General features: G+C 51.8%; 1 protein-coding gene across 2 annotated transcripts; it reads right to left on the bottom strand.

Annotated features, from left to right (window-relative positions):
- Positions 1 to 45: 45 nt before the first annotated feature.
- On the bottom strand, positions 46 to 25781 carry LOC308675465 (GON-4-like protein). Of its 2 annotated transcripts, XM_081340819.1 has the most exons (32): positions 25699 to 25781; positions 24814 to 24943; positions 23795 to 23941; positions 23387 to 23595; positions 23222 to 23296; positions 22559 to 22609; positions 22281 to 22331; positions 21871 to 21966; positions 20685 to 20801; positions 19482 to 19655; positions 17781 to 17973; positions 16923 to 17027; positions 16764 to 16804; positions 16519 to 16622; positions 14564 to 14762; positions 14305 to 14391; positions 12873 to 13044; positions 12400 to 12544; positions 11310 to 11460; positions 10889 to 11005; positions 8813 to 10459; positions 8179 to 8443; positions 7354 to 7535; positions 6194 to 6391; positions 5866 to 6009; positions 4944 to 5087; positions 4656 to 4775; positions 3694 to 3807; positions 3343 to 3532; positions 2152 to 2866; positions 1114 to 1216; positions 46 to 484 (listed from the first exon to the last, which is right to left on the bottom strand). In XM_081340819.1, the coding sequence occupies exons 2-32, from the start codon at positions 24896 to 24898 to the stop codon at positions 326 to 328; spliced, it is 6300 nt and encodes a 2099-aa protein (XP_081196945.1). In that variant the 5' UTR covers positions 24899 to 24943; positions 25699 to 25781; the 3' UTR covers positions 46 to 325. The 2 variants fall into 2 exon arrangements, 1 of the variants encoding a protein (XP_081196945.1); XR_014028127.1 differs by lacking the exon at positions 2152 to 2866.
- Positions 25782 to 26562: the final 781 nt, after the last annotated feature.

Below are 26562 nucleotides of genomic sequence, written 5' to 3'. Positions count from 1 at the left end.
GCGTGTTGTTTTTTTTTGAGATGGCGTTAAAAAAATAAAGGAGTCTGGAAGAAACGCCGCCTCGGCGGTCTGCTTTAATTCTTTACAATACCATCGCTCAATAAATATTCAAACCCCCCCTCCCCGTTAATTTATACATTTCCTACTTTTTTTTTTAAAAAAAAAGATATTTACAGATCTGAGAAAGGGTGGGGTTTCCCCCTCCCTCCCCTCCACAAACAGCCCAATTAAAAATCGACAAATCTTCGGGGTCTCCAAAGGGAGCCGCAGAGCGAAGGGGGCCGAGGAAACCCCCCTCCCCAAACGTTCCTCTCTTTGACCTGGATTAAAAGCCCGGTTCTTCGGGGTCATCCTCCGACAGGGCGGGCTCTTTGTCGGAAAGCTGGTCGGCGTTGCTGGTGCTCATCCCGTCTTCCTCGTCGTCCGAACTGACCTCGCAGGCCGTGTGGAACAAGGTCATCAGTTCGCGGAAACGGTGGGCCACCTGCGTGGAAGAAGCTGCCGTTGAGTCTCAAGGAGTGGAAGATGGGTGGGCTTCAGCTCCCAGAGAATGCCCCAACTTGGCTTGTGCAAACTTCAACGCCCAGAACCCCCCCACCCCACCCCAGGAGAGAATATATGGACTTGCGAGTCCCAGAATCCGCCAGGCAGCATGTATGGACCTTAACTCCCAGAATCCCCCCGTCTAGCTTATGTGGATTTTAATTCCCAGAGTATCTCAGCCAGAACGAGTCCCAGAATTCCCCCGGCAGCAAGTATGGATTCCGACAAGCAGAATTCCCCACCAGCATATATGGGCCTTAACTCCCAGAATCCTTCAGGCCAGAATATAGGGATTTCTAAAATTCCCCAGGCAGACTTCAACTCCCAGAATCCCCTAGCTGGCTGATGCAGAATTCAGCTCCCAAATGAAGCACATGCTGGCTTTCCAAATTCGGGGAGTTGAAGTCCACAAATCTTAAAATTGCCAGGTTTTGGAGACTTCCCCCCCACCCAAAATTAAATCTCTTGCTTCTTTTTCCAAGATTCCCCGCCCTGCTGGGTCCTGCCGGAGAAACCTTTGAGCAAAGATTAGGGCGGGTGGGTGGGTAGAGCGCCAGAAGGAAGGCCCACCTCATCTGGGGTCTTGTTGCGCAGCTGTTCAGAGATGGCGCTGAAGGTCTTCGGATCGGCTCCTCGCTCCTGGCAGGTGGTCAGGATCACTCGGTCAGCCTCCCTGGAAGAGAAAGGGTGTAGGGAGGGAGTTTGGATTTCACCCATCCGTCCATTGTCCGAGAAAAATAAAAAATAAATAAAATCATGAGCTGAAAGGGACCTGGGAGGTCTTCTAGTCCAACCCCCTGCTCAGGCAGGAAACCTTAGACCATTCCGATCAAATGGTTGTCCAATCTCTTCTTGAAAAACTCCAGTGACGGGGAAGGAAGGAAGGAAGGAAGGAAGGAAGGAAGGAAGGAAGGAAGGAAGGAAGGAAGGAAGGAAGGAAGGTGAAAGGGACCTTGGAGGTCTTCTAGTCCAACCCCCTGCTCAGGCAGGAAGCCTTAGACCATTCCGGTCAAATGGTTGTCCAATCTCTTCTTGAAAAACTCCAGTGACAGAGAAGGAAGGAAGGAAGGAAGGAAGGAAGGAAGGAAGGAAGGAAGGAAGGAAGGAAGGAAGGAAGGAAGGAAGGAAGGAAGGAAGGAAGGAAGGAAGGAAGGAAGGACAGAGCTGAAAGGGACCTCGGAGGTCTTCTAGTCCAACCCCGCTCAGGCAGGAAGCCTTAGACCATTTCAGACAAATGGTTGTCCAGTCAGTCTCCTAAGAGACTGACAGTGATGAATGAGACGAAAACAGAAAACAAACTCAGGGCAGATCGGATGGACAGCTGGGTCCTTCCGCCCTCCGTTTTCTAAGCTGCTGCCAGAATGCGACCCGTCATAAATCTTGTCAATAAATCCAGACATAATCCCTTGGCTTAGACAGCCTTAAAAATCGGTCAGGATTCCCTAAACCAGAGCGGCTTGCTTTAGAGTAGACCAGGCGTGAAAAGCTCGCGCTCTGGAACTAGGCAAGTGTTTTGAAGCCAGCCCATGTCGCTAGCCCCCCCCCTCCCCCAAATCCCGACCCTCTTCTTAAGACAAGCATCAGAGATAGGAATGGGGGGGCACCCACCTGGTCCACAAGACCACCTTCTCCCCCGTCGAGCTGACCTTGATGTTCTTGGCACACACGGTGGCTTCGATGGTCCTCTGCTGAGGGTCTTCCCCCGCCACCGGGCCACCGGCCACGACAGGGGTCAAGCCCTCTTCCTTGTGTGAGTGGACATCCCCTCCCTCGGGGGCTTTTCCTGTTGGACTCGCGGCCTGCCGGCTGCTGGCTGCGGAGATCTCCGGCTGATCCTGCAGGCCCTCGCTCACCCCCAAAGTCTTCGGGGCCAGGTCTTCGGAGGCCGTGGACAGCACCTCCCTGGCGTTGGGCTTCGGGGTCACCGAGGGGGGCTCCGTGAGCTTCAACCGAGAAGGGACGAGGGTCCCGGCTAGGGAGGGAGCGGAACCGGGATCTGGCCCGGCTGCTTTGGGAGGGCGCTCGGTCTCTGAACAATCTGGGTTGGGGGCTGAAGGTGGCTCCCCACTCCTGGGGCCGAGTCCCACCTCTCGTCGTCCCTCCGTGGGGTCAAGGCCGCTTTTCGGGCGGTGGGCTTTGGGGGGGCTGGCCCCCCTCGGAGGCAGCGGCCGAGCCGCAGGAGAACTCTTGGCGGGCTCGCCCCCATTTTGAGGGCAGGGAGGGGCAGGGGGAGGAGAGGTCTCCGGGGTTTTGCCGGCGGATGGGGGAAGGGCCTCCGGAGGAGCATCTCTGGACGAAAGGGGCTTCGCTTCCAGACGAGCACCTGGGATGCAGGGAGAGGGAGGGAAAGGGGAGTGGGGGGAGGAGGGTGAATCCAACTGGACCCAGCAGGTCAGCTTTCCAATCACTTTCCTAAGGTGCCAGGTGGGGGGTAGGGGAGGGAGGGAGGAGGGAGAGATGGAAAAAAGGAAGTAAGGAGGGAAGGTGGGAAAGAAGGAACGAAGAAATAGGGAGGGAAGAAAAGAAAGGAGGGGGGGAAAGGGCAGGGAGGGAGGGTAGGAGGGAATGAATGAGGAAAGGAAAGGAAAGGAAGAAGGAAAAAGAGGAAAGGAAAGGAAAAAGGAAAAAGGGAAGGAAAAAGGAAAAGGGGAAGGGAAGGGGAGGATTCCTTTCCCCAAAGGGACATTTGCATCTGATGGGACAGCCCCCCCCATCCAAAATCCAGCTGGTCATCCTGCAGACCGACCCCCTTCCCTAACCCGACTGCAACTCCCCTCCTTTCCCCCCCCCCAAACCCACCTCCTCCGGCAGACTCGCCCTTCCGGCTGGCGGCTCTGATCCTGCCGGGGGCGGCTTCCCCGTCGTCCCTCCTCTCCGCGCTGCCCTCGGGCGGCTCCTTCCCTTCCGGCCGAGGGCTGGGCTCCCGCTGCCCCCGGCCCTCGGCCAGCTCGCCCGGCTCTTTGCTTCTGGAGCCTTTGGGGTCTCCCACCTGCGGGAAGACCCGGCCACGCCCGTCAATCTTTCGGGGGAACGGCTGGCTACGGACCCCCATTCCCCAATTCTCCCGCTCGGCTGGTTTCAGCAAAACCCCCCCCATAGGGGCTTTCAGCCCTCTCCGGCCCCCTCCCCAAGACCCTCCCCCCTCCTGACCTTGCTGCAGCAGTGGGTGCAACTCCGTCGCTTGCTCCGCTTCAGCCGGGGGTCCCCGCTGGCCTCGTGGCAGGAGCCACACCAGTCCTTCTGCCCTTCCAGCCACTCGGCCTCCTGCAAAGGGGAGCCGGGATCCAAAATGAGCGACAGGATCGGTCAGGCCAGCCTCTCTGTGGGAAGGGCTGACCCGCCTTCAGCCGGCTGCGAGGCCTCCCTCCCGGGTGCCCAAAGACCTGGCTCCATGCCAGGGCGAGTCTCTCCACCGTCCTCGCTTAACGACCTCTAATCGGGGCCGGCAACACCGTCATTAAGCAAAGCAATTGTTAAAGAGAGGCAGCACGGGAATGCCTGGCTTAGTGATGGCGGTTTCCGCAGGAGCTGTGAATTTATTTATTTTTAATAAAAAGATTTATCTGGCTGTCCATGTTGCAACCTTCTCTGGGCTGCTCTCAATCAAAGCCTGGATAGATAGATAGATAGATAGATAGATAGATAGATAGATAGATAGATAGATAGATAGACAGACAGACAGACAGACAGACAGACAGACAGACAGACAGACAGACAGACAAGACAGATGATGGACGGAATATACAAAGATGATAGATAATTATAGAGAGAGGGATAGGCAGACAGACAGACAGATTACACAGAGGATAGAGATAGAGAGAGAGATAATAAAAGAGCGAGGGAGTCATGATAGATTAGATTAGATAGATAGATAGACAAGACAGACAGACAGATAGATAGATGAGACTACAAAGATAATAGATAATGGTAGAGGGAGGGATAGATAGACAGGTGGATAGACAGATTACACAGGATAGAGATAGATAAGAGGGAGGGAGAGTCAAAATAGATAACATAGATAGATATACAGATAGATATAGATAGATGATACACAGACGGACTACACAGAGGAGAGAGAGAGACAGGCAGGCAGACAATGATAGGATTTCCACCTTCTCGGCATTCTGACTCCCCAGCTCCTTCCGTCTCTTGTTCTTCGAGGCAGCGTGGACTTTGGCCGGCTCCTCCTCTTCCTCCATGTCTGGCAGCGAGACCTCTTCAAACCCGTCAAACTGGAAGGAGAGGCGAAGCCAGGTTTACCCCTTGCAGCTTCAGGTGTGCCTCCCATCCGCCTCGTCAGCTGGGAGGATCAGAACTCTTGACCTCCACCTCCCCCAAATCCATTCCCCTTCCCGGGGCGGACCAGAAGAGGCCAGGGAGGCAACCCCCCCCCCACAAACCTCGTATTCTTTCTCCTCCGTCCAATTGATTTCTTCAAAATCTCCCAGACGGCTGGCCGAGGGGCGCAGGTGATCGAAGAAGACGGAGAACTCGTCCTGGAGGTGATCGTGTCCTTTCAGCAGCTGCCACATCTGGTTCTTCAGCTAAATCCAGATGTTCAAGACGGTTAAAACAAGCAAGCAAGCAAGCAAGCAATGGAAAGGGTTTGGAAGTCACAAACTACCCCCCAAAAAAAACCCCAAACCAAAACAGCGCGCAAACTTTCCTGTTTTACTTAATTTTATCCGGCTTGTTCCTTGTTTGCTGTGTTTCTGATAGCACCAACAGCTACCTCAGGTGCAATCCCAGAACCCCTTCGGCATTGACAAAATCCCCGTCGGTCAATTGCGAAAGGCAGCATGACTCGGAACAGCTTAAATCCTCCCTTTGACAACATCGAGCCACAACATCTGCCTAACCCAAAACCTTGGGAAGTACTCGAGAAGGGCATCCAAACGATACACGGAGTATGAACATCTGGCTATGTCTTATTAGGGCTCAATCGCAGTCGCCCAGACGTTCAGATCAGATTTGGCATTTTTGTCCACCTATTCTTGCAGACATTTCCTCACCCAACTAGGTAATATCATCAGTGCTAGGAGGAGGTGGGGTTTGCGGGGAGGAGGAAGAAGAGGAGGAGGACTGTGGGGTCCTTGGTGCTCTCTGAGCTGGGTGGTTTTCTTAGAGACATTCCATGACCCAACTAGCTAATGAAATCAGTGCTAGGAGGAGGCGAGGTTTGCAGGGAGGAGGAGGAGGAGGAGGACTGTGGGGTCTTTGGTGCTCTCTAAGATTTTCCTGCGGACGTTTCATTACCAGACTAGGTAACCTCATCAGTGCTACACCTAAGGTGTGGGAAGGAGCGGGGAGAAAACGTCTTACTTCCACGATCTCTTGGGGGACACACTCCGCGCAGTTCTGCAACACCTTGATGATCTTCTGGTGGTGGGACGGGTTCTCAGCAAAGCAGATCTCCAACCGCCGAAGGAACGTCCGGCTCTTCTCGAAGGCCTGCTGCTCCTCAAACTGGTGGGAGACCAACAACAAAAAAAATGGATCTTATCTGCCTGAGGACAACCCAGGCGCTGACCCAATCGGGGACTAGCTGTGCTAGACTAAGCCCGTCCGTGGATCCCACCGGTTTTCTCTCCCCTAAGCCTCAACCCGCTTGCCAAGATGAGCTGCCCCCCCCTGCCTGCAGCTGACTCACCAGCCCGCACTCCAGAGCTTGTTCGGGCAACAGGAAGGCTGCAAAGTCGGTCAGCAGTTGAGGCCAATCCTGAAGGAGGGTTTGCAGCCGGGCGTAGAGGTCGACGGCCGTCTGCTTCTGCAGGTTGTTCTCAAATTCATAAATGTTGCGGAGGAATTCTTCGTATTTGCCCGGGACGAGGCGCAGGGCTTCGCGGACCTGTGGCGACGAGCATTTCCCCGGTAAATGTCTCTGGAGGTTCTCGGCCATCCAGGTCCTGGTTGTCCCAAAAGTCCTTTTTTTCAGGAGGCAACTGGACTTTCTTGTTTCCCTTTGAAGACGTTTCGCTTCTCCTCCAAGAAGCTTCTTCAGCTCTTACTTTGACGGTGGGGAAGGGAAGGATTTATACTCCTTTCAGACAGCTGGTCATTTGCATCCTTTCAGAGGGTCGTTGAGGCCACTTGGAGGTTTACCCGTGTCCTCAGGGTCAGCTGAGTGGGGCAAATGGGTGTGGAACACAATCCTTTCAGCAGCTCCAAGAAGGCTCCACCCCCATTTGCACCGCTCAGGTGACCCCGAGGACACAGACAAACCTCCGAGTGGCCTCAACGACCCTCTGAAAGGATGCAAATGACCAGCTGTCTGCAAGGAGTATAAATCCTTCCCTTCCCCACCATCCGGTCAGAGCTGAAGAAGCTTCTTGGATGAGATGTGTGTCAAAGCGTGCACAGTCTTATTGTGCTGAGATAACCCAGGGGTAAAACACAGTAAACAGTGGTTTGTATTAAGTGGTGGTTTACCTTAACACTATCTACAATCTCATACACCAGGAACAATATACATACGCGTGCTAATTCAGCAGGATCCAATAAACCACAATTACAGTAGGAAATAGAAGAGAGAAAACACATCTCTTTTATACAAAGGCTCTTAAAGAGACACAGACCCTGCTGGCTCTTAAAGAGACACAGACCCTGCTGAGTCATTCCCATCATGACATCTTCCATTCCATAAGCTGGTCAGCTTTTAAATCATTACCGTGACAAAGCGAAATGTCTTCAAAGAAAGAAAAAAAAAAGAAAGTCCAGTTGCCTCCTGAAAAAAAAAAGCACCTTTGGGACATTCCCCCAGTATGGGACGGTCTGAGTTCGAGGTCCCTCCGTCCAAGCATCCTCACTCACCCTGTTCAGGTAAGCCTGGGCGAAAGCGAAGTCCTTCTGTTCGCGCAGAGGATCTCTCTCCAGGATGTTGTTATCGTAGAGGAGCAGCAGCTTCGAGGCGTCTTTGCTGGTGCGGCCCCGGCCCCGCTTGGCCCGGGCTCGATGGGACCCTCGGCTCTTGGTGGTGGTTTTGGGGTTCTCTCCTAGCACAAGACAGCCAGAGTGAAAGATGGAGCAGTGCCTTGGCAGTTAGGGAGAGAGGTTGGGTGGAGGAACCGCGGTTGAGGTCCTTGGTACCGTCTGGGCCTGGTGGTTTTCTTGCAGACATTTCATGACCTGACCAGATAACGTCATCAGTGCTAGGCGGAGGTGGGGTTTGCGAGGAGGATATTACACAGTTGGGTCATGAAATATCTTGAAGAAAACTGCCAAGCTCGGATAGCCCAAGGACCCCACAGTCCTCTTCCTCCTTGAAAGCCCCGCCTCCTTCTAGCACTGATGATGCTACCTAGTTGGGTCATGAAACGTCTGCAAGAAAACCACCCAGCTCAGAGAGCACCAGAGACCCCACATCTCCTCCTCCTCCTCCATCATCCCCATCCCCATTCTCTTCTCTCTCCTCTCTCCCTCCTTGTATTTCTCATCTGATTTTGTATCTACTGAGTAGTGGGGCCACATATCTACCTCTCCAAAGTTCCAATTATCAGTCTTGTTAATTTGTTTGGATAGTTTAAGGCCTCTTTGTCTTTTGTTCCCTTGGTTATTTTTTGGTCCTTATTTCAGAGAGAGAGAGAGAGAGAGAGAGAGAGAGAGAGAGAGAGAGAAAACAATTTTAAGAAAGCTCACCTGGAGGGATGCTGCTGGCCTCCACCGTCGGCACGGTGCAGGTGGAGGCGAGAGAGGAAGCCGGCCCGTCTCCCGCACCCACAGCCTCGTCGGCCATTCCATTCTCCTTCGGTCGGTTCTCCAGAGGTTCTCCTTCACCTTCTTCCTCCTCCTCCTCTTCCTCCTCCGGCTCCGAGTTCTCTTCCTGCGAGTTTTCCTCCTCCGAGTCCCCCTCTTGGCTCAACCGCCTCTCGGATGCCAGCCACGTCAGTTTTTCCATGGTCTCCTGAAAACAAACACACACACACACACACACACGAGCACATCCAGCACTTTGTTGGATCAGGACCAACCCCAGACCCCACCTCACTTTGCCCTGCACCCTGTTATCCGCCCCTCCACGTAAGGGGGCGCCTGCAGGTTCAACGCTGATACGGTATCTTTCCCCGCCCCCCCCCTCGCCCCCCGCCTCATTCCCATTTTGCCAACTTCGCCTTCATTCTGGGCAGCTTACGAAGCACAATACAGCCAGCCCTCTGTTGACGAGAGTTCATTTAGCGACCGTTCCAGCCGAATGGGTCCCTTCTTAAAGACGCCAAGTGAAGGGTCAAAGGGAACTCAAAGAGGACCTCAAGAGGCCCCACCCTGATCTTACCTGAAGTTCTGGCACCGACAACAGCGACTCCTCTGAAGCTGAAGACATTTCATCTTCCTCGTCCGGGATGTAGTCGTCGAAATCCTCCTCTTCCTCTTCTTCCAGCCCGTCTTTCTCGCCTCCTCCTCCTCCTCCTCCTCCTTCCGGGCCGGCCGACGCCACCCCTTCAGGGCGGTTCCCCGCTCCGGGCAGTTCCTCCCCCTTTCCCAAGGAGCTGCTGAGGTCCGACGGTGCGAGGGAGCTGCCCAGGTTTGCGGGGAAAGCCTGACTTGCTTCCTCTGCCGAAGACGCTGCTGGTAGGCCTGTTGAGTTGGCGGTCTGCTCTTCTTCCTCCTCCTCCTCCTCCTCCCCACCGCCGGCTTGGCTCCCGGGGGCCGGCTCGACCTCCAGGCCCTGCCCGAGGTCCAAAATCAACCCCTCTTTCACGGGGGAGCCTTGCGAAGCCGGATCGGGAGGAAGGGGGGCTGCTTCCGAAGGAGGAGGGGTCTCCTTCCAGCCTTCCCCGTCCATCTTGACCAGCTCTCCTAACTCCACCAGCGGGGAGAAGGGAGCGGGGGCCAAACCCTCAGCAGCTCTGCCTTGCCCCACCTCCACGTCACTCTGCATAGGAGCTTCTGCTGGGACCCCAGGGTTATGATCGGAGGAGGAGAGCGGCCCACCGGCTTCTCCTGGGCCTTCTTCCGAGTCTGTTTCGAGCTGGGCCTTGACGGGATCTTGCGCGTCCCCGCCGGACGCCGACTGGCTGACCGGCTGAGTGGACACCTCCGAATCTTTGCCCAGGGAAGAGGCTGGGCCCGGACTGGAGGCCACCACCAAGGGCAGGGCGGGGGAAGCTGCCAAGGGCTGCCTGAGCGGGCAGGAGAAGGGGCCCGGGTTGACCAGCAACGTGGTGATGGGGATGGACTGGGGGCCCGCGACGGCGGCCCTGGGAGCGGCCGAGAGGGGCTGCAACACGTTGCAGCCGTTGGCGATGCCCAGCACCTTGACCGTCCCGGCGGGAACGGTGAAGATGACGGGGGCCGGGTGAAGCACCGGGGCGGCTTTCAGCAAGGGAGCCGCCTTCTTCTTCTGGGACCCCCTTGGCAGAGGAGACTTCCGGAAGTGGCTGGCGGGAAGAGCCGGGAGGATCATTTTAGACTGGAAAGCAAGCGGCAGAGGAGAGACCACGTTCTGGGCCACGGCGGGGGCCAAGCACGGCTGCTTAGCGGACAGCACGCCTTGCAGCTCAAATGGGGGGCCGCTGCTCAGGCTGGAGGGCAAGCTCAAGCCGGGCACGGACGACAACGGCTGGACGAGCGAAGCCGGCTGGGATAAAGGGGAGACGTGAGCAGCCGCTAATTTGCCGGGGGCTGCGGCGGGCGGGGGCTGCTTGAGGAAGCTGCCCGCCCCGGCTGGGGGCAAACAAAGGCTTGGCTGGACAAGGAAGGGTTTGGCACCGGCCGGCCGCTGCCATCGCCAGATTCGCCGGCAGAACCGGCTGCTCAGGGGCCTCAGGATAAGCTGGGTGCCCTCGGGCATGCGCAGAGGGCATTCAAAGTTGGCAGGATTGGCCGTGTCGCTTCCTGCCTTGGGATCCCCGTCGGAGCCCCGGGAGGCCTCTCTGGCCCGCTGCTGCTCTATGGCCTCTTGGATGGAGGGCAGGCTGGCCTGGACAAAGAAGAGGGGAGAAGGAAATAAAAACGGTGTTTGTGTTGCGTGCGAGTGAACTTGCAAGCCTCACACCTGAGAAAGCCCTTTTGTGCATGTGTGTTTTTTCAACATCCAGCCAGGGTGGATTCTATATGTGAAATTTATTTGGATCCCCTTTTTCTCCTCTTTTTTTTTGGACAACCCATTTGGCCTTTCAGGACAAAATAAAATAAATATACTTTTTTTTTAAAAAAGAAGGCGGCGGCGACCAAGAAAGCCGGAATTGCAGAGATTTTCCGAAAGGATTTTTAAGTGCCCGCCTGGCAATATAGGTACCCCTTTGACTTATGATGGTAACTGGAGCAGGAAAATATGTTGTGATGCAACCTGGGTGCCAAGCAAAGCCTTCTCACGTGACACCCCACCAGCCAACCCACCAGAATTTACCTTTAACCAGAACGGCAAGCGATGTTCTTCCTGTTCTGCAGGCGGCTTCCAATCTCCAGGTTGAACTTCCGCGCAAAGCCGGGGCAAAACCGGAAGCTGCTTTGTAGTTCTATAGTACTGAAAATCAAGGGAAGATCAGGAACAACGGGTTAAGAGAAGGACCAAGCAGATTTCTGATCTTACACGTTTGCTTCGCTATTGGGAACCGTCTGCATCAAATCCACACCTCTTCTGGTGTCCTTGAAAAGGTTTCAGGCTCTCACGATCCTCAGCTGAATCGAAGAAGTTTCGTTTTTCCGGTTGAACCCACTGGAAAGTAACACCCACCCACCCACCCCTTCCTCTAAAGGCAAGTTGAAATGCAGAGGCAGGCAGCTGCCCAGGTTTCATCCTTGACAAGACGGTTTTAAAGGAAACTTACTCGGATGATGTTGTCGGGGACTCGGTTCATGTTACGGTTCTTGATCCGTCCCGTCAGCTGGTGGGCCGTCTTGGTGGTCAGGAGGTACTTGCTGATCAGGGGTTTGGGGAAGTCGGTGCCTTCGAAGTGCTTCAGGCCCAGCGCTAACAAGCTGGAACAGGAAGAGGCAGACTAGTCAGGAAGGACTGGCAAGGGCGAGGGCTAGGACGGGAGGAACGTAGGGAAAAATAGCAATAGCAATAATACTTATATGCCACTTCACAGTGCTTCACAGCCCTCTCTAAGCGGTTTACAGAGTCAGCCTCTTGCCCCCAACTATCTGGGTCCTCATTTTACCGACCTCGGAAGGATGGAAGGCTGAGTCAACCTTGAGCTGGTCAGGATCGAATTTGTGGCTGTGGACAGTTAGCCTGCAATATTGCATTCTAACCAAGGGGAAGGAAAGGGAAGGGAGAAAGGGGAGGAAGGAAGGAAGGAAGGAAGGAAGGAAGGAAGGAAGGAAGGAAGGAAGGAAGGAAGGAAGGAAGGAAAAGCGAGAGGGAGGAAGAGGAGGAAGAGAGGGAGGGAAAAGGAAGGAAAGAAGGAAGGAAGGGGAGGAGGAAGAGGGAGGGAAAAGGAAGGAAGGAAACAAGGAAGGAAGGAAGGGGAGGAGGAAGAGGGAGGGGGAAGCCAGATTCACTTAACAAGCGTGTCACTAACGTAACACCTGCAGTGGTTCGCTTAAGAACGGTGGGAAGAAAAATCGCAAAATGGGGGCGAAGCTCCCTGAACAACGTAGGTTTGAGGCTCAACTGTGGCCGTTACGTCAAGGATTACCCGTCCCTCCATCCTTTTAAGGATGGAGCCCAGTTAGGTAGTCCTCGGCTTACGACCGCGATTCTGGATTCTAAGCAGGAGAGTTGAGTGAACTTTTGCCCCCTTTCTTGGTCCGCTTGGGAAGCGCATCCCTGCAACTGCTAAGTTACGCAGGGCTACTGACCACGCTCGCTAGAACGGAACGCCTCGACAAGTAAACCCCGACTGACGGCCGGAATCGGGGTGGGTGTGTGTGTGTAGAATTTCCGTCGCTGTGCGAGGCAGATGCACGTACTTATCTTCCCCTTTGGTGAAGACGATCTTATCCCGGGGCGTTTTGGCCTTGAAGGAGCAGGTGGGCAGCAGCTCCGGGTAGAGGAAAACTCTCCGTGTGGCCAGGATCCAGGCCACTTGCTTGGGCAAGCAAGCAAAATTGTTCACTAGAAAGATGGACGGGCGAGAGAAGAATGAGAATGAGAAGAAGAAGAAAAAGAGAAGAAAAAGAAGAACAAGAAAAAAAGAAGAAAGAAGGAAGAAGGAAGAAGAAGGAGGAGGAGGAGGAAGAAGGAAGAAGAAGAAGAAGAGGAAGAAGAAGAAGAGGAAGAGGAGGGGAAAAAACTCGCCATTTTTAATTCCTTCCCTGGAGATGTTTGCCATGGCTTTTAAAACAACTCCGTGTAGGAAAAGACACACACACACACACACACACACGTCCTTTCCTCAGCCGCCCAACCTTATTTTGAATTTAAAGAGGCGGAGAAGCTCAACTGTTCTTTTTCACGGCTTTGCGGGGGCTCCACTCGACCTTGACCTGAGCGTGGAAGTCCCTGATCAGCTGCAGAGATTCCTTCAGGTTGAAGGGCTGGAAGGAGGTCTGGAAGCCGGGGCTGGAAGGCTGACTGAGGAAGAGGGAACTCTGGGCAAAGCTCTCCAGCTCGGTCTGCGGGGAGGGACGGAGAGAGAGAAAGGCTGAAAATCAGGCCGCGGGATCCAGCCAGGCAGATATTCCCATCTGGATTCCTTCCTCCGTTTTTGCTCCAGCTCCAGAAGTGGACTTCAGTCTGAAGATGATGGAGGAGGAGGAGGAGGAGGAGGAGAAGAAGAAGAGGAGGAAGAGGAGGAGGAGAACAAGAGGAGGAGGAGGAGAAGAAGAGGAGGAGGAGAAGAACAAGAGGAGGAGGAAGAGAACAAGAGGAGGAGGAGAAGAAGAAGAGGAGGAGGAGAAGAACAAGAGGAGGAGGAGAAGAACAAGAGGAAGAGGAGGAGAAGAACAAGAGGAAGAGGAGGAGAAGAACAAGAGGAGGAGGAGAACAAGAGGAGGAGGAGAAGAAGAAGAGGAGGAGGAGAAGAAGAAGAGGAGGAGGAGAAGAACAAGAGGAGGAGGAAGAGAAGAACAAGAGGAAGAGGAGGAGAAGAACAAGAGGAAGAGGAGGAGAAGAACAAGAGGAGGAGGAGAACAAGAGGAGGAGGAGAAGAACAAGAGGAGGAGGAGAAGAAGAAGAGGAGGAGGAGAAGAAGAAGAGGAGGAGGAGAAGAAGAAGAGGAGGAAGAGAAGAACAAGAGGAAGAGGAGGAGAAGAACAAGAGGAGGAGGAGAAGAAGAAGAAGAGGAGGAGAAGAAGAAGAAGAGGAGGAGAAGAACAAGAGGAGGAGGAGGAGGAGAACAAGAGGAGGAGGAGAAGAAGAAGAGGAGGAGGAGAAGAACAAGAGGAGGAGGAGAAGAACAAGAGGAGGAGGAAGAGAAGAACAAGAGGAAGAGGAGGAGAAGAACAAGAGGAGAAGGAGAAGAAGAAGAGGAGGAGGAGGAGAACAAGAGGAGGAGGAAGAGAAGAACAAGAGGAAGAGGAGGAGAAGAAGAAGAGGAGGAGGAGAAGAAGAAGAGGAGGAGGAGAAGAAGAAGAGGAGGAGGAGAAGAAGAAGAGGAGGAGGAGGAGAACAAGAGGAGGAGGAAGAGAAGAACAAGAGGAAGAGGAGGAGAAGAAGAAGAGGAGGAGGAGAAGAAGAAGAGGAGGAGGAGAAGAAGAAGAGGAGGAGGAGAAGAAGAGGAGGAGGAGAAGAACAAGAGGAGGAGGAGGAGGAGAACAAGAGGAGGAGGAGGAGAAGAAGAAGAGGAGGAGGAGAAGAAGAAGAGGAGGAGGAGGAGGAAGAGGGGAGGGAGGAGCCCATTTAAAGCACGTCCGCCCGCAGGAGTCCGGAATTACCAGGAAGAGCCGGGCAGTGCCGGCTTCGGAGCTCAGGCCGGGGTTGCAACTGGAGAGGAGGTGGACCTGGGTCAGAAGCTGGACGTGCTGCAACGGTTGGGGAGACAAGGTCAGCGGTCAGCGTATCCCCACCCCACCCCCACCCTTCCCAAAATCACCTGCCCAGCACGGAGAGGGCTAGGCTGATGGGCGTCCTGTGGAACGGGGGCCGAGGAAGGGCACCCCCAAAAAGGAGAGGGGGAGCCCACCCCCCCCAGACCTGTTGCATCTGCTGCTGCAGCCTCTTCCTCTGCCCGGGCTCCAGCGCCAGGCTCTGAGCCGCCTTCTCGTTCCGCAGCTTGGAGCGCTCCGTCTCCTGGGGCAGCTTGATGGCGGACTTCTTCACCCGCAGCTGCTCCAACTGCTCCTTCACCGTGCGGTGCTGCTCGTTCAGCAGGTTGGCCAGGGGCTCCTCGAACCTGGCACCGGGAGGGATCGTGAGGCTGCGGGTTCGAGGACCGCCCGGTACCCACTTGCACCCGGCTCCCCCTCCCCCCCCGACTGTAGCTGGGCAGAGGTGATCTCGCCGCCCACTCCCAGTACTGCTCGGTCTGGAAGGGGTGGCCAGGCCCAGCCGCTTTTCTCTGCCTCCTTTCCCAAACGGGGCCGCCGTTCCTCTCGGGCCCCCCGCCCCACAGATAAGGAGACCTCGTGCACACCCCCCACGACAGACAAGGACGCCAACCCATCGCAGTGCAAAGCCGGGGCAAACCAACGGGGGTCGAACTTCGACTCCCAGCATGCCTCTCTAGTGGCCAGGCATCCTGGGAGTTGTAGTTCCGTGAAATGTGGAAGGCCTTTGGGTGCCCCCCCCCCGCCGCCCGTGACGGGACCGATTTGACCGGGACTGGCAACTGCTGAAAGGTACATAGAATTGAATGACAGGTACTGAGTGACAGGCAGTCCCGTGTTATTAATGTTTTCCTGAATCGCTGAATGACAGGCGCCAAATGACATAGTCCTGTATTATTATTATTTTCCTGAATTATTGAATTACAGGTACTAACAGATAGTCCTATATTATTAGTAGTATTATCCTGAATTATTGAATTAGAGGTAATGAATAACAGATAGTCCTGTATTATTCGTATTATCCTGAATTATTGAATTACAGGTAATGAATAACAGGTAGTCCTGTATTATTAGTATTATCCTGAATTATTGAATTAGAGGTAATGAATAACAGGTAGTCCTGTATTATTAGTATTATCCTGAATTATTGAATTAGAGGTAATGAATAACAGGTAGTCCTGTATTATTAGTATTATCCTGAATTACTGAATTAGAGGTAATGAATAATAGGTAGTCCTGTATTATTAGTATTATCCTGAATTATTGAATTACAGGTAATGAACAATAGGTAGCCCTGTATTATTAGTATTATCCTGAATTATTGAATTAGAGGTAATGAATAATAGGTAGTCCTGTATTATTAGTATTATCCTGAATTATTGAATTAGAGGTAATGAATAACAGGTAGTCCTGTATTATTAGTATTATCCTGAATTACTGAATTAGAGGTAATGAATAATAGGTAGTCCTGTATTATTAGTATTATCCTGAATTATTGAATTACAGGTAATGAACAATAGGTAGTCCTGTATTATTAGTATTATCCTGAATTATTGAATTAGAGGTAATGAATAATAGGTAGTCCTGTATTATTAGTATTATCCTGAATTATTGAATTAGAGGTAATGAATAACAGGTAGTCCTGTATTATTAGTATTATCCTGAATTATTGAATTAGAGGTAATGAATAATAGGTAGTCCTGTATTATTAGTATTATCCTGAATTCGCTTAACGGCAGTGTGATTGGTTTTAACAACTGCACTGATTCGTTTCACAACCAGGTATGTACACCGAGAGGATCACGCACCGGGAAGTCAAATTCCTTGTGTGTCCAATCACACACCTGGCCAATAAGGAATATCCCTCTTCCTAAAATTGGGAGTGACTCGCTTAAAAAAACCCGCCTCGCTTAGCGACGGAAATTCTGCTCCTAATGGCGGATGTAAATCCAAAACCTGCAAGGTTTTTCTCTGGAAGCAAGGAAGGAAAAAAGAGAAATGTTGCATTGCCTCAAAAGAGTTCTAGTCCCACCTCGGCCTGCTTGAAGGAAACCCGCCTGTTCAGACAACCGTGAATATAATGGCAGCTGAGGGCGTCCTTACCTGAGCACCTGGGGGGTATTAAAATTGGGCCGGGCCTCGGCGGCACTATCTTCGTCCTCCTGTCCATCGTCCTCTATGTTGGGGAAGCCGATTTCATCCTGAAACTGATTTTTGAGCATGGAGTTTGCCAGCGGGCCTCTGGGAAAACTCCAGGAGGCCGAGAAGTTGCAGCTCGGCAACAGAAGTTTCCTTGAGGGCTAGTAACATGCCTGGATTCTTTCCAAAGGAGGGCCAGGAAGACTCACCGTTTCAAACAGTTCCTCCATCAGCTCGTTGACTTCTTTCTCTGCAGGGCACGAAAGAGAGAGAGACAAGACTCAGGATTGCAACGCCTGACGGCCCGCAATTCAGGAGCGTACCGCGGTCGTAACTCGAGGACAGCCTCTAGAAAAAGGGGGACGTACTTGTGATTCTGACAGCACGGTCGTTCCTGAAGTCTTCCGTGTCGGGTTCGTCCAGATCTTCCAAGAAATTGTATTCAGGGTCATCGTCGTCATCGTCGGCTTCGTCTGGAAGGGGAAAAAAAAACCGTTTACCTTCGCGAGAAGATTCTTGGGGACGACGCTTTGCAAAAACCACCAACGGTCGCGAAGAGGAATTCTGCCCCCCCCCGTTTTACGGCCTTCCTTGCAGCTGTGGACCCCTAGGGTGGAACCCCTCACCCTGCACTAGCCCCTCTGACAAGGATGAGCAGAGCAACTCTTGAGCGAAAGAGAGCTTGCACAAAAAAGAGGATACTGAGAGTAGTTAAGTTTATACAGCAACCACACAGATACACTGAGGTGTGTACAAAAGTTTTACTTGTGGGATAAGACAATAGCACAGTCCAGGAAAAAACAGTCTAGGTCATAGATGAGTAATGAAAAGATAGCAGATAACAGTCCAAGGATTATCCGATACAGAGTCTTCTTACCAGTCCGTAAGTCAAACACAGTTCTACAGGTTTAGCAAAACAGTAGCAAACCCACAAACCACGATAAACAGCAAGTAACAGCAAGCGAAAGTGAACGTAACAGAGAGAAGCTATGTCTCCAGCTCCCTCTTATGGCCGTAGGAAACAGCGCTGGCCAATGATTAGAAGGTATGATGCAATGCATTACATAGTTAAAGTGATACACTACAGTTCTATAACAATGATACAATCGTAGTTCATATATATTGCCAACCCAACCAGTTAGGCCACAGACATATACCCAACACCCTCCTTTCCAAACCCAAAGTCGAATCCAGACAACCCTCCATCCCGGACCGGCCCTCCTTGCCTTCGTTTTCCACATCGTCGTTCATCAGGCCGCCCAGCCATCTTTTCCACTCCTCGTCGTCCGCTGTGTTGGGGTCGTACATGTCCGGAGTGATGTCCGGAGCGCGAAGCTCGGCCTCCAACTGACCGAGAGGCACGTCCTTCAGGGGCCGCTTGGAGCGCGTGCGGAAGGCAATTAAGCTGTCTTCCAAAGGCTGGGAAGGGAAGGCGAGAGCGTCTGAAATGGGAAGGGGTTCTGGGGGGGATTAGGGTCCCCGGGGTCTCATCTAACGTGATTTATCGAGGGGGAAAGAAGGCAGCTAGAAGAATCCTGGCAACTGCAGCATTTCCCGTTCGCAACTAGCAATCAGGTAAAGACTCCCTGAGTTCGAATCCTGCCTTGGACATGAAAGCCAGCTGGGGGACTCTGGGCCAATCATCCAGAGGCTGTGAGTTGTAGTCCCACCTTAAGCAGGAAAATCAGCTGGGCGGCTTTGGGCCAATCGCCAGGAGGCGGTGAGTTCTAGTCCTGCCTTAAGGCATGAAAGCCACCTCCACCTGGGCGACTTTGGGCCGATCGCCAGGAGGCGGTGAGTTCTAGTCCCGCTTTTGCCGTGAAAGCTGGCTGGGTGACTTTGGGCCCAATCGCCAGGAGATAGTGAATTCTAGTCCCCGCCTTAAGCATGAAAATCAGCTGGGTGATTTGGGGCTAATCGCCTGGAGTTGGTGAGTTCTAGTCCTGCCTTAGGCATGAAAACCATCTGGGTGACCTTGGGCCGATCACCAGGAGAGGGAGAGTTCTAGCCGTGAAAGCTGGCTGGGTGATTTTGGGGCCAACGCCTCCCTCTCAAGCCAACCCACCTCCCAGAGTTGTTATCGTTGTGGGGGGAAAACAAGAGAAGGAATAAGTATTAAGTAGGCCCACCACCTTGACTTACTTATAAAGTGATAAAAGCGGGATTAAAACCAATCAAAATTACAATCATTCCTGTAAGTCCCCCCCAAGGCATGTTTATCAGGGAGGGGGCAAGAAATGGACATGGGAGGTGGCCTTTTTCAGCAGGTGTAATAGGACGCTGAGCTTGTCGATTAGAAGGTCGGCAGTTTGGCGGGTCGAATCCCGAGTGCCGCATAGCAGAGTGAGCGCCTGTTACTCGTCCCAGCTTCTGCCAACCTAGCAGTTCAAAAGCACGTAAAAATGCAAGTAGAAAAATAGGGACCACTCCGGTGGGAAGGTAACAGCGTTCCGTGCGCCTTTGGCGTCTAGTCATGCCGGCCACATGACCACGGAGACGTCCTCGGACAAGCGCTGGCTCTTCGGCTTTGAAACGGAGATGAGCACCGGCCCCTAGAGTCGGAAACGACTAACACGCATGTGCGGGGAAACCTTTACCTATTTGCTAGTTCTTACCTGGTAGGCATCCATTCAGGTGTATTTGCTAGTTCTCACCTGGTAGGCATCCATGCAGGTGTATTTGCTAGTTCTCACCTGGTAGGCATCCATTCAGGTGTATTTGCTAGTTCTCACCTGGTAGGCATCCATGCAGGTGTATTTGCTAGTTCTCACCTGGTAGGCATCCATTCAGGTGTATTTGCTAGTTCTCACCTGGTAGGCATCCATTCAGGTGTATTTGCTAGTTCTCACCTGGTAGGCATCCATGCAGGTGTATTTGCTAGTTCTCACCTGGTAGGCATCCATTCAGGTGTATTTGCTAGTTCTCACCTGGTAGGCATCCATGCAGACGGGGCTGGAAGCCAGCTCCTCATCGACGGCGTGCAGTTTCTCCATGAACACGGTGTCCTTGTTTTGCTTCGGCTTGGGGGGCGGGGGCGGGCCCATAGGAATAACTTCGGCACTGACGTGTCGCTGGACGGGAGGGGTGCAGCCCTTCTCGGCCTGGAGAAGCACAAACCGGACGTCCTTAAGTCCTGAGCACCGTCTCCTGGGCGGTTAACCGTCCTGCTCATTCCTCCATTCATCCGTCAATCCCTCCTTACAGGTAGCACAGATGCTTTTGCCTTTCAAACTCTACAGTCCTCTTAACCGCAGCTCTCGATTTGCAACCGTTCCTTTTAGGGACGGTCTGAAGTGGCAAGGGCCCTTGGAAAAAGTCATTTGCAATGGGGGGGGGAGGGGAGGGGTTTACAAAATGAGGGTGCTCAGCAAACTGGCAAGTATTTACGAGGTGCCGAACTACAGGTAGTTCTACATAGACGTGGGAAAGCCTGGAAGAAAAACGGAAAAATTGGGGGGGGGGAATGGGTTTTTTTCCCCCAAACAGGGTTTTTTTTCTGTTTTCTTCCCCCCAAAAGGGCTTTCCCCCCCCCAAAGTCATTTGGTAAAAAAAAACCCCCAGAAAAAAAACCTGTTTGTTTCCCAGTTTTTTTGCTGGGCCTTCCCATCTCTACTATATTATTATTATTGATCATCGCACAGATGTTCAGACTGGATTTGGCATTTTTGTCTACCTATTGAGTCCTTCCCAAGGACCTGGGATAGGCAGATGTGGAAGCAGTTCCTAGTAAGACTCTCATCATCATCATCACCATCATCATTATTATATTATCCTGAATGATTAAATTACGAGGCCTTCCTCAACTCACAATCATTCGGTGTCCGTTCAAAGGCCCTGGAAAACAGGAACTTACAACTGCTTCTTGCACTTACGACCGTCGCAACGTCCCCAGTTGTGATTGAAACTCCAGGGCCCTGTATTTAGGACGGCTGCATCCCAGGGCCCCTAAAACTCGCTATTTACGATCTTTCCAGGCGGTTTCCGACGAGCAAAGTCCACGGGGCGAAGCTGGATTCGCTTAAGGACTCCGTGATTCATTTAACAACCCCAGCAATTGGCTTAACAACCAAAGTAAGCCGTGCTGAAGAAAAGCTGAAGGACTGAGGAAGCGAAGACCCTTCCCCGCTCACCTCCAGGGGGGCCGCCCCTTCCTCGTCCGTCTCCACCGTCTCCGACGGTCTCGAACGAGAGCGCTTGGCTCCCCGCGGGGATGAGCTGTTGCTTTCTAAATCGCTCTCCAATAAACTCTGGGGGGGGGGGGGGAGAAACAACAGAAAGGGAAATCAAATCGAGCGACCAGCCTCCAGGGCAAAGAATAACAAAATGAGAGAGTCGGAAGGGACCTTGGAGGTCTTCTAGTCCAACCCCCTGCTCAGGCAGAAATCCTGTAATATTCTGGACAAATCTCTTCTTGAAAACCTCCAGTGATGGGGAAAGAAAGAAAGAAAGAAAGAAAGAAAGAAAGAAAGAAAGAAAGAAAGAAAGAAAGAAAGAAAGAAAGAAAGAAAGAAAGAAAGAAAGAAAGAAAGGGAAGGAAGGAAGGAAGGAAGGAAGGAAGAAAGGAAGAAAGAAAGAAAGAAAGAAAGAAAGAAAGAAAGAAAGAAAGAAAGAAAGAAAGAAAGAAAGAAAGAAAGAGGGAAAGGAAGAAAGAAAGAAAGAAAGAAAGAAAGAAAGAAAGAAAGAAAGAAAGAAAGAAAGAAAGAAAGAAAGGGAAGGGAAGGAAGGAAGGAAGAAAGAAAGAAAGAGGGAAAGGAAGGAAGAAAGAAAGAAAGAAAGAGGTCTTCTAGTCTTTTGCTCAGGCAAAAATCCTATAACATTCCAGACAAATCTCTTCTTGAAAAACTCCAGTGACCGAGAAGGAAGGAAGGAAGGAAGGAAGGAAGGAAGGAAGGAAGGAAGGAAGGAAGGAAGGAAGGAAGGAAAACAGAGTTGGAAGGGACCTTGGAGGTCATCTAGTCCAACCCCCTGCTTAGGCAGGAAACCCTATCCCATTCCAGACAAATAGCTGTCCAATCTCTTCTTAAAAACTTCCAGTGTTGGAGCATTCACCACTTCTGGAGGAAAGTCGTTCCACTGATCAATTAAGAGATTCAGGATGTTGCTTGAGCCCCATTTTGCAATAGGCCTGCAGAAGCCCAAAGCCCTTTGCAGGACAGCAGGGGAAAATGGTGAGAATTTAGGGAGGCCCCACCCACCCAAAATTCAGTTTATCTGTGAGTTACACGCAGTAGAAAGGGGGCCTTCTCTTTCCCTTCCAGCCAAAAACTATAGCTTTATTCCCCCAGACGCTCCAGGCTGCCCGCTCGCCAGGCGTACCTCCTCCGCCGTTTCGTCCTCTTCATCTTCTTCCGGTTGGTATTCCTCGTCGGACGAATCGTCCTCCTCCAGAGGGATGTCCACAAACTGAGGGGGCTGCGGGAGAAGAGAAGCCCAGAGTGTACCAAGGACCCCACGGTCCTTCTCTCCCTCTTCCCCAAACCCCACTCCCTTCTCGCACTGATGAAGTTGCCTAGTTGGCTCATAAAACGTCCGCAAGAATTTGAAGAAGCTCCAAAAGCACCAAGGATCCTACAGGCGAGAGAATTTGCTAACCAATCCCTACCAGCGCCAACAAATGTGTGTATTTTTTCCGATGTTTATTGGACTTCTACTCCCAACAGCCAGAGTCCATAAAGAACAATAAAAGGCCTGCCCAGTAGATTATCAAAATATCAAAGAGTACTAACCTTGGCTTCATTGGCTTTCTTGATAGGAGAAATATTCCAGGTGGGAATCACCTGAGGAGGCAACGAGTATGACTGGCACCATCGCCATCAAATACAAAAATCAGGAAGTGCATGAATGCTAGGCAGGGCCCGCCTCCCATTCATTCATGTATGCTTCCATTCATTCATTATATATAGAACGTTCTGAAAACGGCCCCACATTTATCCAGGCTGAGAGAGAAAGAGAGAGTGCAAAGTTACGAATGAATGAGCTACGTGGCTACTGTTATTTTACTTACCACCCCTTTCTCTACCACTTCTTTCAGCTTGGACCGTGTCATTTTGGGCTCCTGAATTGGGGGAAGGAGGAAAAAGAGAGAAGGAAAGAATGTCAAAAAAGAAAAAAAGGAGAAAGAAAAGGGAGAAAGAGAAGAGAAAAGGAGAGAGGGACAGAAAGAGAGTGAAAGAGAGAGAAAGAGCAAGGAAGAGAGAGGAAAAAAAGAGAAACAGAGAAAGGGGAGAGAGAGGGAAAGAGAAAAAGAAAGAGAGAAAGTGAGAAGGAGAGGGAGAGAAGAGAGAGAAGAGTGACAAAAAAGAAGAGAGAGAAAAAAAGAAAAAGAGAAAGAGAAAGCAAGAGAAGACAAAAGGAGAAAGGGAAAGAGAAAAAACAAAAGAGGAGGGAAAAGAGAAGGGAAAGAGAAAAAGAGAGAGAGAGCAAGGAAGAGAGAAAAAGATAAACAGAGAAAGGGGAGCGAGGGAAAGAGAAAGAGAGGGAAAGAGAGAAAAACAGAAAGAGAGAAAGAGAGAGAGAGAGAGAGAGAGAGAGAGAGAGAGAAAGTTGTTCAAACAACATAGCATCTGCTATGGGGAGACCTGATATCTCATTTTCCTGCTGAGATACACAGGCCCCTTCTGGGAGACGCCTTCCCCGTCTACTCCGTTCCGAGGGCCGCGAGACTTACGAAGACAGGGGCGTCTTCCGTTTCGCTGATGGCTGCTTTCATCATGGCCACCACGTGCTCGTTGGTGATGACCTCCTGCAGGGAACAAATCAGAGTTTCTCACCTGGCTGGAGTTCCAAGCCAGGAAAAGCTGCCTGGGGCTTTAAGCGACCCTCTCACACTCACATGAAGGATGTTCCGGACGTTGACGGCCGTCAAATTGTGCTGCTTCGCCCCGTCTTCCAGTGTCCGGTCCAGGGTATCGTCCAATTTGAGGTCACAAGCTAACGTTCTTCCTCCTCCTCCTCCTCCTCCTTCCTCTTCCTTGGCTGACTTCCCTTCCCATTTCCTTTTAACTCCCTTCCGCCTGGTTTTCTTCCCGCCTTCTCGTTCATCTGCAAACAGGGAACAAACGGCGGCGTTGTTTAAAAAAAAGGCAGGCGAGCTAACCTGAGAGGGTTGGACCCGCTGTAGACAGTCCTCAAGTTACGACCGTAATGGAGCCTGCCCATCGTGGTTTGTCACAGAACAGGACAGAACAGATCAACCCCCGCTTACAAAAATATTTGGGTATTTGGCCCGTTCCGGACTCACCTACTGAAATGAAAAGGGCCGCCGCCTCAGTTTCGGCCTTTACTTCTTGGTGTGAATCAACACTCTGCGCGCCGCCCAGGGATTTCACAGTAGGAGAAACTTCTAGGTCTTCCTGTTCGGTCTCTGCCTTTGGCAAAAGACAGTCATCTACAAAGAAAGAGAAAAAAAATCCGGGGAAAATGCCATTTACGATCAAGGAGATTCTCAAGAAAAGATCTGCAGCGTTAAGGAAGAACCGATTCACGTTCCAGAGGGGGGTCAGCAATTTTGAACACACACAAAGATGCACATTCCTACCCCATTAATCTGATTATTTTTTTAAAAAAATACATTAAAAAGATACTAAATAAACACAAGACCTGGTTACGTAACCAGGCCTGGAGCTCCCGGAAAAAACATTTAGATGGTTCCATTGCTAAGGTGGTCCTTCTTATCCCCTCTTAGCGTAGGCTTTGTGCATTTGTTTCTATAACATTTATCTGCTCGTCATGTAATCATTTTATTATCTATCTACTTATCTAAGTAAGAGCTAGCCTCACCTACAACTTCCGTGGAATAAGGCTGCTCTCTTTTCCATCTCGTTGTCGAGGATTTTATTCTGCTTATATTGCAATTTCGTTGGGTCTGTTTATATCTGACGGTTTTAATGTTTTTTATGCGGTAAGCCGCCCAGAGTCGTTTTGAAACGAGACAGGTGGCCAACAAATTTCATAATAAATACATAAATCTTTTAACGTGGATTTTTTTTTATAGCTGTTGTTTTATTCGATTTATTGCCCGCTGTACAATGTAGCTTTTTGTGAGACGGGTGACTGTACAAATCTGATTAATAAATAAAGGGAATAAATTGAGGGGGTCTCCACTGGAGGAAGGGGCTAGTCCAACTCAGTTCTTCTATCGCTGCTACACAATCCAGGAGGATAGTAAAAGGGCCGTCCACAGATATAAAGTAATCAATTAACGCCCATCAGTCTGAGGAGTGTTGGTCTCCTCCAGATCACCAAGCTGGCTGATCCCACCTGACGGGGACGCCTCGGTTGGAACAGGCTCGGCTTCGGAAAAGGAATCCATCCGGGTGGTTTTCCTCTTCTTGCACGGCAGCATGTTGGGAGAGAGGGACGTGGCAGCTAAAGGCTTCCCGACGGAGCGCTGCAAAGACAAAAGAGAATTTGAACGCCAGGCAAAGACAGCGAAAAGTCGTAAAAGTGGTCGCGACTCACCTCCCGCCCGCCTTGCTTAGCAACAGACAGAAATCCTGATCCCAGTTGTGGGGTTTGCCCCACTTTACGAGCTTTCTCGTTGCTAAGCGAATCACTGCAGTTGCTTAAGTCGGCCACCCGGTTGTTAAGGGAAACGGCCTTTCCCCATTTGACTTTGCTGGTTGGAAGGTGGCAAAAGGGGATCGATCACGTGACCCCGCAAGCTGCAGACTTGGATCACGTGACCACAGGGATGCCCCCAACGGTCGTTAAGCGTGGGGGAAAAAAGGTCCTAAGTCACTTTTTCCACCACCACCCCGACCCTAACACTAAACAAGCCGTTATAAGTCGAGGACGGCCTGTATTACGTTGTTGCTTATTAACGCAATGTTATTATTTGGAACTCCTAAAAAGGCAGACGGGCTGGTGCGTGGCTGGGGACTATGGGTCTTGGAACTCAACAGGTACCAGGTGGAGGGAGGGAGACATCGCCCTAGGACGATGGGCGTTGTAGTCGAGAATGCTGGGCTGGCAAAAGCCGAAAGAGACCCCATGAACCCCAGCCACGGCTGCGGATGATGGGAGTCGTGGTGATCGCTGCTGGTGACCCCCTCCCAAACGGTCACTGCGACCGGTCGTTAAGCGAGGACTACTGGACCCATATCGGTCCCCCTCCCCGACCGCTCCCCCCCCCACGACACTAACCGAGGACCTTCCCCGGCCGTTCCCCCACAGTTGCAGCGTCTCATTCCAGCCATTTTTTTTTCCCCAATCCGGAACCCCCTCGCTTTTTTCCGACCGGAAGCGGAACTGACGTCAAGAAAGGCGAGAAGGCGCGCTGGCGCACGCGCGACTGAAAGCCCGGCACCGCCGCCATCTTTCGTGCGGGCCCGCGGGGCCGAGGGAGCGGCGGGCCGGAATTAACGCGACGAAGTTTCTAGAGCCGGCGAGGAGCGAGGGGGCGGGGGAGAAGGCTGTCGGCGGAGCAGAATCTCCCTCAGGGCTTAAAAGGCGAGATTTTAAAAAAGGGAAAAGAAACCCCTACAAAGAAGCGAAGGCCGCCATGTTGGTTGCTGGCACAGCCGTCTCTTCGCGGATTGTTTTTCCAAGCTTGGAGGGCCACGTGACGTGAGGGCGGGGCCAGAACTCTGACGTCACAGGCTCCCTCCGGGTTCTCTCTGCTCGTCATCTCGCAATATTATTTGGAATAATTAAATTTGTTTAGGATTGCTTTTGTTTTTTAGAACAGAATTTTTTTCCCCGGGAGCGAACCATACCTGAATATGCCATCCATTTGTTTATTTTTTTCAATTGCTCCAACCCTTATTGTTTTTGCTGCATCTCCCCGATTCTTTATCCCGTAGGTTAAATTAAAAAAAAAATGCCGGTCCTCAGACTTGCAAAAATCTTCCTCGAGTTCTTGACTCAGCCTAACCTAATAAATGCAGGGTTTTCAGTTGCGGGATTATCCTTATTTGCTTAAAAGCATCTGTAAATCCTCCACGCTTCCGTACAACTAAAACAAAACAACGGCCCCAAGTCACAAAATGCCCTAAAGCAAAACAAAGC

The sequence above is a fragment of the Vipera berus genome (genome assembly GCF_964194415.1).
Source record: "Vipera berus genome assembly, chromosome: 16".
Classification (NCBI taxonomy): domain Eukaryota; kingdom Metazoa; phylum Chordata; class Lepidosauria; order Squamata; family Viperidae; genus Vipera; species Vipera berus.
This window is presented reverse-complemented; position numbering and strand designations above follow the sequence as displayed.

What these genes read in the sequence shown, in the direction of transcription:
- LOC308675465 (XM_081340819.1), bottom strand. Translation starts at nt 24,898, where the DNA reads ATGCTGCCGTGCAAGAAGAGGAAAACCACCCGGATGGATTCCTTTTCC. An exon ending in GGAGTCAGAATGCCGAGAAG is followed by an intron (nt 3,808 to 4,655) that starts GTGGAAATCCTA and finishes TCCCCTTTGCAG; the next exon opens with GAGGCCGAGTGGCTGGAAGG. An exon ending in GGGCGAGTCTGCCGGAGGAG is followed by an intron (nt 2,867 to 3,342) that starts GTGGGTTTGGGG and finishes CCTGCATCCCAG; the next exon opens with GTGCTCGTCTGGAAGCGAAG.